This window comes from Gymnoscopelus braueri (assembly GCF_963280865.1).
Source record: "Gymnoscopelus braueri genome assembly, chromosome: 9".
Taxonomy (NCBI): domain Eukaryota; kingdom Metazoa; phylum Chordata; class Actinopteri; order Myctophiformes; family Myctophidae; genus Gymnoscopelus; species Gymnoscopelus braueri.
In genome coordinates this window covers 20,115,093-20,128,646 of record NC_137610.1, presented here as the reverse complement: position 1 = coordinate 20,128,646, position 13,554 = coordinate 20,115,093, and the positions used below count along the sequence as shown (strand labels likewise).

Here is a 13,554-nt window from a genome sequence, read left to right as displayed (position 1 = left end):
ATGATGCATTGTGAGCTGGCATGTCAGGTATTTTCAAAAAACCTTGGACAGGCCTGGGCCGCAGCATGGCGGTCCAAAATTCCAAAATTCTAATTGGGATCCGTAGCCAAAGATACATCAATTTTGGTATGATTGAGAACCACTGACATAAAGCATAATTGAGGATTTTCTTGTCCAACACGTCACCTTGCCTGGTGGTGACATCCAAATATGAAATGCTGCCGTCTTTGATTTGCTGTGAGGGGTTGAATGGCGGGGAGTCGGGACGGAGTGTGCAGTGCAGCCTTTTGAAAGCCTGGCCGTGGCAGACAAAGTAGTAGTAGAGGTGCTGAATGCTTGAGCTATATTCATCTGGAGGGACTGAACTGCATTAGTCGTCTTCCTTTGTGTGTCCTTTACCACTTTTTCCCGTGGCTGTGGTGCTGCTGAACAGAGAGTTGTTTTCATGCTGGGCCATTAGAGCATTTTCTATGGATGTTTGGTTGAGGAGCCAAAGCACTGTGGACTAGCAGTAAATGGTTGGGTTAGATCATGCAACGCACCCTGATTACATGTAGTCTGAGGGGGGGGGGGGGTTTGGGCACCTGAAATGTCTGTATGTTCAAAGCCATGCCTGAAGTGCTTTAGTCAAAACAAAACAGAAAAACCCACTGTGGCTGCTTTCACATGGTGCAGATGCCCTCAAACAAGGTGCTGTAATTTGCGTGCTCATTTAGCTGGAAGTATGGCGGGAGCTAGTTTCCATGGGCCATTCTTTTGTCATGTCCTGTGTACAGTAGACCATGCTTTTAGAGAGCTTTACTTTATTTAGTTCACACTTAACTGCCATTGGCGTTGCTATTCTATCCTTTTCTTCCCCCATTCGTATGTACTGTATATATTATGTTATCCATTGTTGGACAGTCGAAGACAAATGTTTCTATAAGATGGAAGTGACCTTGTTCTGAAGGATAGCATAGCATCACACTGACATGCGGAGAGGCAGAGAGGGAGGGAGGTTAAGGAAGAGAGTGGAAACAAGAAAATCAGATGAATTGAAAATGGAGTGAGAAGTGGACAAAAGACCAGATGCGCTCTCAGGAACTGCTGCTGTCTTGAGCAGAGAGAGAGAGAGAGAGAGAGAGAGAGAGAGAGAGAGAGAGAGAGAGAGAGAGAGGGGAGGGGGGGCAGGGGGGAGTTATTCGGAAGAACATCACCTTTTCGCCCCCACCTTCATGATTCATGAAACGTGGGGGCAGTCAGAGGCAGACAGGAGGGGGAGAGAGAGAAAAAGAGGGAGAGAGACAGACTGACAGACAGTCAGACAGGGAGGGAGGGAGGGAGGGAGGGAGGGAGGGAGAGAGAATGGGGGGGGGCAGGGAGAGCGAGGGGGAGGGAGGAAGATAGGGAGAGAGAGAGAGAGAGAGAGAGAGAGAGAGTAGAGAGGGGGGGGGGGGTAGTGTGTGAGGGAGGTACAGTGGGAGGGGGCAAAAGTGGGAGAGGCAGCTGGGTGTGAGCGTGCATGATCCACCCTCTTCCCCCCTCTCTGTGCCACTGGCTGCTGTGTCTTTCTCAAACACACAGAATCAAAAAGTTAGGCAAAGTCTGTCTCGGCTCCAATAGCTAGCAGACACCCACTGCAACGCCCTGCAGAGCACCAGGCTCTCTCTCTCTTTCTCTCATTCACCCTGTCTCTCTCTCTCTCTCTCTCTCTCCTTCATACACACACGCGCGTGTGCACACACACACACACACACACACACACACACACACACACACACACACACACGTGCACACACACCCACACCCACACACACACACACACACACACACACACACACACACACACACACACACACACACACACACACACACACACACACACACACACACACACACACACACACACACACACACCACCCATCACTCCTGGCAGAGAGAAGACAGGAACACAGGAGAGCCTTTTACACACCTCCTCTCCCAGCCACTCAACCAACCCAGCCGTTCGACAGTCGCTTTTTTGCCCAGGATGTGGAGTCTGCTCTTGTGGGTCACCTTTGGATTACTGGCCTCCTCCAGGTCGGAACACGCTCAAGGTGAGGAGGGTCTCTCTGCCCGCTGCCCAGACGGACAGCGCTCTGCACGGGGCTTTGTTGTTTTATTCTATCTGGTCTCCGGCTGGAAACACTCCTTTGTTACAGGATTTTACGCCAGACAGTGTTTTATGCTTTTGAGAATGTTCTATGGGGCTTAGAGCTGAGCCTTGTTGAGAACTTAGCGTGTGTGTGTGTGTGTGTGTGTGTGTGTGTGTGTGTGTGTGTGTGTGTGTGTGTGTGTGTGTGTGTGTGTGTGTGTGTGTGTGTGTGTGTGTGTGTGTGTGTGTGTGTGTGTGTGTGTGTGTGTGTGTGTGTGTGTGTGTGTGTGTGTGACACCAGAAGACACTGTGAGAGAGGCTATGGTCTGATGCTGCCCGTGTAGACTGGATGAGTTGATGCCGGCAAGACAGCAAGCGTGCGCGACTCCAGCTCAGACAGGCTTACGTCTGGCAGTCTGAGACTCTCCTGATAGACACAAAGGAGACTGGCGCTGGCGCTCTTGCTACACTCTCTCTTTCTCTATCTCTCACACAGACACACACACAGGCACACACACACAGGCTCACACACTCACTCATGCACCGGCAAGTGAGCCTGATATATCAGGGGTTTTCTTCTTCTTTTTGTTTGAATGGTCAGAGTAGCTTTCAGAGAGTGAGTGAGTGAGTGAGTTCTCCATGGCTTCAATTAGTGTCAGTGAGACAGACGGTGGGGATCTGTGCTGCCTGCCACGCTTGCTGCTTTACTCTCTGACACAAAGGACATTCATCAATCGCTCTACCTTCTTTCTTCCTCATTGTCTGCCTCTTTTGTCTTTGTCTCCTTCCTCGTGTGGTGCGGTCGGTCGGTCCGTGGAAGGATCTTGATTGGATTTGTTGCTTGCAGCAATATGTCCCTGTGGACAAGTTGCTGTAGAATCAAACAGGTCTGGGTTAGTCTGACTCAGTCTCATGGGGCGGGGGGGCTCTTTTTGGCTCTGTGCCCAACAGCTTCGAGCCTAAAGTGCTCTAAATTTTACACGCTATTAAAAAAACAGGAGAGCTGTTAGGTAGCTTGTATGCACTGTATGCTTATATGTAAATGGGGGGGGGGGGGGACTTCCACCGCTGTGTTTTACAACACGTGCTTATCCCCTGGCTTAACCTCAGGACACAAAGTATTGTGAACCTTGTTTTCTGTATTTACTATAGGTGTTTGCATGCATGTCTGATATCTGTGTGTTCTTTGGATTTACTCTGTGTGTGTGTGTGTGTGTGTGTGTGTGTGTGTGTGTGTGTGTGTGTGTGTGTGTGTGTGTGTGTGTGTGTGTGTGTGTGTGTGTGTGTGTGTGTGTGTGTGTGTGTGTGTGTGTGTGTGTGTGTGTGTGTTTCCCCTAACGTACGTCATGTGGGGAGACCATGTTTCCATGTAAACGAAGATGAAATCAACAGACTATTACTTTTACCATACCTTTTATATGACCATGGACCAATCGTTCTTTGAAGTGCCATAACTGGCAAGCAGTGGATCGTGTACATTTAATGAGACAATACTACATTTGAATATTAAAAAAAAGTAACATACTCTTATACTACACTTAATAAAAAACATATTAGTTGTCCATTTAAATGAATATACTATGACTTTTGGGAGACAAAACAATTAAAAGTTATCCACAGTTAGGCCTAAATCTTATATCATCCCCCCCCCCCCCGCTGCAACGCAAAACACTTAATCTGTGTGAAGAAGTTTCCTGTTGTCGAAAGTTAATATGTTTGATCCTCCCCTACGGCCAGCAAGGCACGCCGTCACTTCTGAGAAAGCCAGTTTGACCACACTCTTGAGCTGAGTTTCCCCATATGCAAAGGAGCGACCACGCGCGCGCGCGCACACACACACACACACACACACACACACACACACACACACACACACACACACGTGTGTGGCGGTATTTGCTTCCTTGGCGTAGCCACCCCTCCTGTACCTGTCCGTGTCACGTTTCAAGGTGAGGGTCAGTAATGGGGGCCCCTTTGCAGTGGGACCGGGACATGACAAAGAGGGCTTGTGCCCGCACAGAATCCAGAGCACCGTCTCCTGCCACCTGAGACTCTCTTAGGCACGTGTTCGCCCCTTCCGCCCAGTGTGCCCTCCTGGAGAGACCAGCCACCCTAAAGCTCCATGCCGCTGCACTGCCTTACACATTATGGCTGCAGACTGTGCACAGTTCCAAATTCCATTTGGTTCCATACATTCTCTGACTTAATTTTTTTTACGGATTTGACTGTGTACCTCAGAGCATTTGGCCCACATCTACCTCAGATGCTGATCTGCATTTAAAAGCATCTTGAACGGACGAGGCATGACACAGTAAAATCCTGAGTGTCAAACGAGTTAAGTTGACATTCACATTTTGCTGTGTAGATGTATGCTGCATCTCTTTCGAATGCAGTTAAACGTATAAATTACATCTTAGAGCCTTCTCTTTTTTTTTGCTTGCTAGCAGTCACCCTGTTCACCCGCCCCTCGTCCTTGCTTTTCCTTCTCATATACACTAACGTCTTTGTGGAACTGGGAAAGCTGCTGAAAAGAGCTCTGTAATGTATACAGGTCCGTGGTGCATGAGGCAAACTCAGGAATCTCTCAGCTCACCAAATCTTCAACTATTAGTCTATATGTATGCAGATACCCTGCATCAGATGTCAATATGGTATCAGGTTGTGTCTGTGTTGAGTCAAACCAGAGGATCCTCCTGCCATTAGTCAGTCAGTTTGCCTTTGAATAACCAAATTCTAAACAAATAGTTTCAAAGCATCTTGCTTTCAAAGCATTTTAAAGAAAAACGGCTATCACCACTAAATAATAACAACAAAGAATACATGGAACTAAAGAATAAATAAATGAGATTTAAGAATATAATCTCCTGAAAAAAAATATACTGGAAAGTAAAGTTGAAGATGTTCATTTTGAGGTGGCCTTGTCTAAAGTCCCAACCTACAACTCAAACTCTCCTCTCTGTAGGCTGTGAGACCTTAAAGCATTCACATAAACATATTTTGTCATGACATCAGGGTCATCTTCAAGGCTGTATGATTTCCAATACATCTGTGAAACCTCATAAATGTAAAATTGTCTGCACGGCAACGGACCCTCGAAACGAAGATAAACAAAAAATACTGACAGACAGTGCAAGGACGACTGCAACAGGGAAAGCTGCAAAGTGTGCATTTTCCACTGAACGTCTGTTTTTTTTGTCCTCTCCTCCAACGGAAAGACGAATGGTTATAAAGGAGTGTTGGAGGTCGAGCTGTCTCTGTTATCATGGATCATGTGTGTGTGTGGGGGGCCTGAGTTCATTCACTGAGACCTTCACTCAATTTAGATTAGAGATTAAAAGACGGGCTAAGTCATTTCAAGTGAACACAGAACGAATAAATAGACACCGGCAACCAACGTAAATAAGCAGAAGTTTGGGGTAGAGAGAATGGAAACAAGAACAAAGGGTAGAGAGGTTCCTTCAGGTGACCTTGAGGTGGGGTGTGTGTGTGTGTGTGTGTGTGTGTGTGTGTGTGTGTGTGTGTGTGTGTGTGTGTGTGTGTGTGTGTGTGTGTGTGTGTGTGTGTGTGTGTGCGTGCGCGTGCGTGCGTGCATGCGTGCATGCGTGTACGTGTGTGTGCAAGCGCTCGGGCTGGGGACGGGGGATCTCATGTTTCACCTGTCCCACTGGTCTACGGACCCGTGACCAGCGTGGTGAGGGCTAGACATAACATGCCTGCTGACAGAGCAACTTCTGTGGAGGAGAAACGGGAGAACACGAGGAACTGGATCATTATCACACACTGGCGGTCACAAGGTCTCTGCGTTCATATGCAAACCAGCCGCGGATAAAAGGATGTCACAGGCCTAATGCACACACATGTATACAGCGTATGACAGGTTTCTGAGAAATGTTCAGTGAGAACATAGTGCGCGTACTGTATGTTCTGATAGCTTTTAGGGCTGTCCTCGCGAAATAAATTCTTAGTCGCCTAATCGTCTTAGGAATTTGTCAACTAATCGATTTGTTGATCAAATCGACAGATCTGTAAGATTGTGTTTGCTGCATACAATCATGCAGAGATCAGCCTTTTCAGATTGGTTAGGTTGAGAACTGAACATCAGAATCCGTTTTATTGTCACATCACAGGTTTACAGGTGCAAATCAGTGGGTGAAATTAGTTATTGTGCAAGCTCCATCATTTCGTTGTTTTCAGGATAGACACAAAAACAGGGGGGGGGGGGGGGTAGAGCAAGGAGAAAAAGAAACATGTAAAAGAAAAGAAATTACATACAGGGGTTGACACTAAGGTCTCAGAGGCACTTGCCCTTAAATGAAATTCATGTTAAACCCAATCTATAACTGCCGAGTGGCAACAGTCACTTTGAAAGTCTGAATGATCGCAGCTGCTACTTGTAAAGTAGCATAATGGTAGCATTATTTGTTCTTTCACGAATAACCAATAATATTTAATGAAGACAGTTGCTTCCCCATTCAAACACACTTGCTCGTCTGAAAGCAAACTCCACTTGCCCAAACGTTTTATTTACTTGCCACGGGCAGTCGGGCAACCATTAGTGTCAACCCCTGTACATATACACAACATAAAAAGACAGGTAATGTATACAGGTACATGTGATTAGACATAAGGTGTACATTCTAATGTTGTCCACAATGGCTACTGGCTATTGACATACAGACTGGTAGAATTAAAGGGTTATAGAGTTTACAAGAGATGTGCATGGTGAAAAAAGTATAAACAACAAATGAACTAACAAAGTCTTGTTGATTAAGTCCAACTGACCGATTAATCGATTATACGACTTTAAGTGGACAGCCCTAAAATCGGCCTTCGGGTAAGAAGGCGGTATGTCGTAAAAAATTGGCTGCATAGTGAAGATATATGATGAAGTGAAGATGTAAAGAAACAAGGGACATCACCAGAACATTAAACATTAACATTTCACATGATTTTACTGTGCCAACACTGCTTGTTGCTGAAGGCATCTTTAGTCCTGTGTATTTGCGCGCATGGTTGTCCATGGGCGTCTTAGCATCCGTGCCTGTGTGTGTGTGTGTGTGTGTGTGTGTGTGTGTGTGTGTGTGTGTGTGTGTGTGTGTGTGTGTGTGTGTGTGTGTGTGTGTGTGTGTGTGTGTGTGTGTGTGTGTGTGTGTGTGTGTGTGTGTGTGTGTGTGTGTGTGTGTGCGTGTGTGTGGGTGTACTGTGTGTGGGTGTACTGTGTGTGGGTGTGGGTGTGTGCGGGTGTGTGGCTGTGCTGTGTGTGGGTGGGTGTGGGTGTGTGCGGGTGTGTGGGTGTGCTGTGTGTGGGTGTGGGTGTGTGCGGGTGCGCGCGGGTGTGCGTGCGTGTAATGTAATGTTCTTCATAGTTGGCAATGAGCGGTACAACAAGAAAGAGAAAAAGAGGAACAGAAAGGGGTGTCAGGCCTGTCTATTTCTGCGAGAGCAGCTGGAGTTTTTTGGCAGCACGCTGTGTTAAAGTTCTTTATTTCTGTCAGGCTCTGTACAACCCCAGACCCTCCATGGTCGCCCTGGTTCTTTCAGTTCCATTAGGTGACAATAATGTCTTTGGTAGAGTCACCGCCTTGGCCTAGCAGGCTCCTGCACTTTATAAAGACACCCATGACCACTGTCTCTGCATACTAATAGAATGCACCCCTGATTCATGAGCTCTAGCCTCCTTTCAGCACACTGACAAGCAGCGTTTGTCTTTGATCCTACTGGGTCTGTAAGATCAGGAGATGCTGTTGTGAGGTTCGGGGACACTGTGACTTGGAGGGGAGGGGTGCATGACAGGCAGTGATGGACAGTGACAAAGTACATTTTGTACAGTCTGTACTTTACTTGAGCTTTTTTTTTTTCTGGAAACGTATGACTTTCATTTCCCCAGGACCCAAACTTTTACATAATTAATTAATTAATTATGAATTAATCAATTGATTCATTAAGGAAATAAAGCCCTATTTCAAAAATAGTTATATTTTTACAAGCTCACAACTTTCACTGAGTAATATTTGACCAGAATCTAAGCTATACTTCGATTCAAGTACTGGCCTGGGGTTGCGTACTTTGTCCTCAACTGATGACAGTTGAAGTCAGTGGCAGGTGTGTGTGTGTGTGTGTGTGTGTGTGTGTGTGTGTGTGTGTGTGTGTGTGTGTGTGTGTGTGTGTGTGTGTGTGTGTGTGTGTGTGTGTGTGTGTGTGTGTGTGTGTGTGTGTGTGTGTGTGTGTGTGTGTGTGTGTGAGAGAGAAAGGTAGTGGCACCACCCAAATCCTCACTGCCTCTAACGGCAGAAGGGCGTGGTTTCCTGTTCCTGTCAGTGCACCTCATGAGAGCTATACTGCACAGCGGAAAGCCTATGGGGAAGTTTTATTTTGTAATGGCACTTATGTATGTATGTATGATGTCAAAGTGCCATTAACGCTGTCAAGAACAAGGATGCGAAAAATGGTTTATCTGATATCTTAAATGTTAAAGGAGTGGTTCACCCAAAAAAATACTTATTTTCTATTGATTACACACCCCATGAAGTCTTGAATTCATGGAGATTCAGTAGGAGACTCAATGGAGACTCTTTGAGTCTCCTACCGGGGACTCTGCCGGTCACCAAATTCTTGGCTCAGGAATGCGACAAAAAACTACTCCTTTAAGATGACAGCAGCCATCGAAACATTTAAGTAATTGAAGCAATATTATGTATTTCTTCTGAAGCTGAAGTTCTAGGAATCATCAGTGGTGGAAAAAGTACTACATTTCTTTTCTTAAGTAAAAGTATACTGCAATTCAATGTAGAAACACTGTTACAAGTAAAAGTTCCGGTCAAAATTTACTTGAGTAAAAGTACAAAAGTATTGGCATCAATATATACTTACAGCACCAAAAGTAAGAATAGTAAATGTCCCGTTTCACAAGGTATCATTATGTATAAAATGTATTAAAATCTTTTGAAAATTGGAAATACTCCAGTAAAGTAAAAGAAAATGTTTACAGTATTAAATGTACTTAGTTACTTAACACCACTGGGAATCATGAGGGTGGAATACCTGGATCTGGTAGCTTTACAGTGTAATTATGAAGTTGTACTGTCAATAATGAATACATCTTAGCCTTGAAGTTCTGTTATCATGTCCTTTCTTTTATCCTGTTTTGGTGTTGTTGAGATGGGTTTCCTTGCTACGGTTTGTGTTAGTTATCGCTTTCTGCGTTGCCCAGTGATAGCTTTGAAAGTTGACACATCAAAAGAAGTGCACAAGCTTCCCTACAAATGTGCCTTCTCCATTCATGTCTAAACAATTAACCAAGTAAATGGACATGGGAGAATAATGACACCGTTGTCAAGAACTGTGCCAGTTACACGACTTATTGTCTGGACAATGTTGTCTTTTTAGAGCAATTCATCCAGTGATGTTGAACTATGAGAGTGCAAAAATGTATCAATCTTCACTCTCAGGATTTTACTGTATAAACTTGATGCTTGATATTCTTGACCTGTCTCTGAGTGAGACTCTTTATCTTAATTTTGGAACCAAGTTCTCAGGAAAATAGTTGCATACCTGTATATATAGAGAACATGGACTTCAGGGTCAACAGAATCTTGCCACATGGTCTTCATGATGTTTTGAACGTTCTACACCATACTGTATATAGAGAGACACACATCAGCAAGGAATATTATATTTCACAACAACACATGCATGTATCACCATGGTAACTGTATAAACAAGTGACAAACAGATCAACAATGCATAGTGTGAAATTTCAAGGAAGTGGGCACATCACGAGGGGAGGCAATGTGCTCGAACATGAATAAAACCCATAGTTATCTGATGGGATGTACGCATGTTTGGTTAACACCTACTGCGCTCATGTAACCCCCCCAGTGTTCCAAATCTCATCAAGCTGCTGATTCTTGTTATGAAAACTAGATCTAACATTCTCACACTGCTGTTTGTTGTACTGTATTTATTCAGAGGGAAACCATGGCGATATCTCTATGGAGACAGAGTCAGCGTGTCACATGCTCTGTCTCAAGGGTGTTTTATACTTGGGTACGTGCCGGTGTTGCGCACCGAGAATCTGCAAGCGCACAACGTGTCACAGTGCATTGATTGATTGATTGAGATGTTTATTGACAATGTTTATGTACAGATAATACATACATGTGTACACCACCATCAAAAGGATAAAGCTAAAAGCTTATTTCCATTGCGGTCCCCGCAACGCATTGTGAGCTTGTAGATCGGCTGTTCTCGGTGCACCCTTCAGAGGACTGGGTGTCTCCCTAGTGTCCTTTGGGACGCTGGCAGGTGGCGAGTCCCTGTTTCTTTTCATAGTGTATGCAAATACTTCTAACTGAATTAAGAAACTCCACTAGTTTCCAAATCCTTAGAGAAACAAAGACACCCCCCCCCTGTGCATGTGTCAACTGATGGTGCTACCTACCTTCAGTGCCCCTGTGCTGCTCTCCCACACTGATCACTCTACATCAGTGGTTCCCAAACCTTTTAGCTCGAGACCCGAAAGAGAAATTAGATGATGTTTGCCCAGGACCCAAACTAGTGAAAATAGCAGATCTACAAGCTCACAATGTGCTTTGCGCCAGTTATGAGCTTGTAGATCTGCTATTTTTACTACTTCTTAAACATTTATTTATTTATGGATACTTGTTTTTAATTAATGAAAAGCTGAGATTATTTTGTTTAAACCTTTTTTTTTTTCTTTTGAAATCATATATATTTTAAAAAGGGGATATTTACTTGTGACCCACTGCTCTACATCACAACAATCTAACTGTACCAATGACTCTCCTCAGAATGCATCCGCAAAGCATGCTTAACCACTTAGCCTATTTACTTTGTTGTATGATGAATAGAGAAAATAGCCAATCTACTGTACAACCCCCCAACTCATCGCATTGTGACGCATTGTGTGTTTGTAGATCGGCAATTTTTTTACTATCATTTCTTTTTTAACATTTTGACATTCAAAAAAGAAAGAAAAACCTTTGAACATTTTCTCTTATAATGAAATGCTCAAAATAGGGCCGCCAGGTTGAAAGTGGTCAATGCCTCATTCACACTCTGTTTAGTACCACGATTGCCAAAAAGAACAGATCTACAAGCTAGTAGCTACTGCAACAACACATCATGATGAGATCTGTTCTTTTTTGGAAAGTGTCACTCTTGAGCGATGGAGTAGGCTATACATGAAGCTTAATGACTGTGTTGCGCTCTGTCCTGTTTAACTATGCATGAGCATCCCACTACAGAAGGGGAATTTGCGGCCGACTTTCATGCCATTCGATTATTTCGACTGCATAGCTCATTTTCCTCCCACAGGAAAAGAAGAAGCCCTTCCCCCAAAATAGCTCCCACATGAAATCTGCACATGATTTTTTTTGCTTTTTGATCCGTTGAATGAATCTCAATATGGCAATATTCACTCTTAAACCCTACTTGGTTGACCGAGGTCTCAGAAGGGTCTATCCTTGGCCCCCTCCCCTTTTCCCTCTACACCAAATCTCTTCCCCAAAAATAGCCTATCTACCACCTCACATAGTTCGCCTATTTTCTTCGAAGTTTCGCCTATTATGACATGCCCAGTATAGGGACGCTAGGGTTCAAGTGGATACGTGCATGCATGCAGCCGCAGGTGCTATGAGGCTCTGTATTGTTTTGAACAACATTTTGTCAATTATACAGAATGATTGTCACCACTTCTTCACTTTGACTAATTGATAGACGTATTTATTGACAGAAATGCATGTAAAAAGCTTGAGAGCTTACAGTATTTCCATTGTGGTCCATTGTGGAGCACAAATGTGTGAAAACTGAATGCCATGTGTTTGGTAGCAAGGACATACAGAAAGATTTAATCAATAATAAATACATTCATACAATTTCAAACCAACCCAACCTGTCACCTGTCCTGCGATGTCCCCCAAGGATCCTTACTCGGCCCCACCCTGTTCACACTGTATACTTCCCCGCGGCCGTGTCATCAGCAGGCATGGGATATCTTTGCAATGCTCATCACACTCAACTAATACATAAAGACTGACCCAACCCCCTCTGCAGCCCTGTCGTCATCAGCCTCACCTTCATCCACACTCACCACCTGCCTGGAGGAGGTAAAGGCGTGGATGAAACAAAACCTCCTACAACTCAACAGCTCCTAAACAGAATCTCTTCTAGTTGGCACCCCCACACCAGGTCCAATCATCCCCCGTAACCAGCATCACCTTCTCTGGCGTAGGACTTTCCCATTTCATCTGTTGTCACCAACCTGGGTGACAGCAGATGAAAGAACCTCAACTTTGAGGCCCACGTTAAACCTCCTTCTTCCACCTCAGGAATATAGCCAAACTCTGTCCCACCCTAGCTCTGTCTGATTCCGAAAAGCATGTCCATGCCTTTGTCTCCTCCAGGCTGGATTACTGCAACGCACTTCTAATCGGGATCCCTATAGCAAGAGCCTCTAAAAGCTCCAAAGAACATTGCTGCTAGAATTCTGATGAGAGTGCATAATAAGTACGAGCACATCACACCCATACTCCATACACTGCATTGGCTTCCCATCTCCTCCCGGACAGAATACAAGATCTCTCTCTGTTACCGAGCCTTCTGCTCAGCCGCTCCTCGACTTTGGCCCTCCCTAAATACATTTTAAATTATTATTACTTAATCTGTATTATTTGTTGTTTCAGATCTAACCTCAAGGTCCCGGGGTTGCAGCTTTGATGGAGTTTTTCTGATTGAGGGGGCTGACCGCTACTCCTTGACCTTTGACAAGGCCAAGGAAGTTTGTGAGCATCTGGGAGCCACTCTGGCGAGCCCAGAGCAGGTTAAGGAGGCCTTTGATAAAGGAGACTTGGAGACTTGCAGGTCAGATTTTGAGCTTTATCTAATTCACCCTGTGTTGTTGTGATACCACAGTTGATATGGTTTAGAGATGCGCGGATCGCGGTTTTAGCCGCGGTTGCCGCAGTTAACCGCAGTTTGGGTGGATTTGGGTCAATCAAATATAATTATTAATTAATATTGGATAAACCGCGGATGAAATAATGCGGGAATTAAATTAATGATATCAATCTATAGGCCTGTAATATTATATATAGTATAGTAGTATTTTAATATTACGTAATTTTACACCAGGCACAAAATAGCCGCTCACTACACGTTGCTTTGCAGGCAGCCAGCGTTGCCAGGTTGCGACAACTTGCGAGAGAAATAAGCAGCCAGGTCTATGAAAACAAGCCCAAAACAAGTGCCAAACAAAAGTTGCTTATAAAAAGCCGACATGGCAACAAAGTGGTTGAAAGCGAAAGTAACTCAATGAACTGAATGAAGACATGCGCTTGTTGTTACCATGGTTGTGGATTGTATACAGTCACTGCATCGCGACAGTGGTGAGTGACATTGTTTATAAGTAAACTAACTTCAGG

At 44.6% G+C, this 13,554-nt stretch overlaps 2 protein-coding genes across 3 annotated transcripts in view; both read left to right on the top strand.

The window, feature by feature from the left end:
• pdhx (pyruvate dehydrogenase complex component X) overlaps positions 1-13,554 on the top strand; it is a 408,353-nt gene that overhangs the window by 61,822 nt on the left and 332,977 nt on the right. The gene's annotated exons all lie outside the window — the stretch shown is intronic.
• The window catches only part of LOC308092625 (uncharacterized protein), a 21,879-nt gene continuing 9,897 nt past the window's right edge, over positions 1,573-13,554 (top strand). The window contains exons 1-2 of one of the 2 annotated variants that reach the window (XM_080438636.1): positions 1,573-2,075; positions 12,817-12,994. In XM_080438636.1, the coding sequence (XP_080294762.1) occupies positions 2,009-2,075; positions 12,817-12,994 (245 nt within the window). In that variant the 5' untranslated portion in view covers positions 1,573-2,008. The remainder of the gene's footprint in view (positions 2,076-12,816; positions 12,995-13,554) is intronic. The other variant, XM_080438635.1, reaches the window with a different exon arrangement.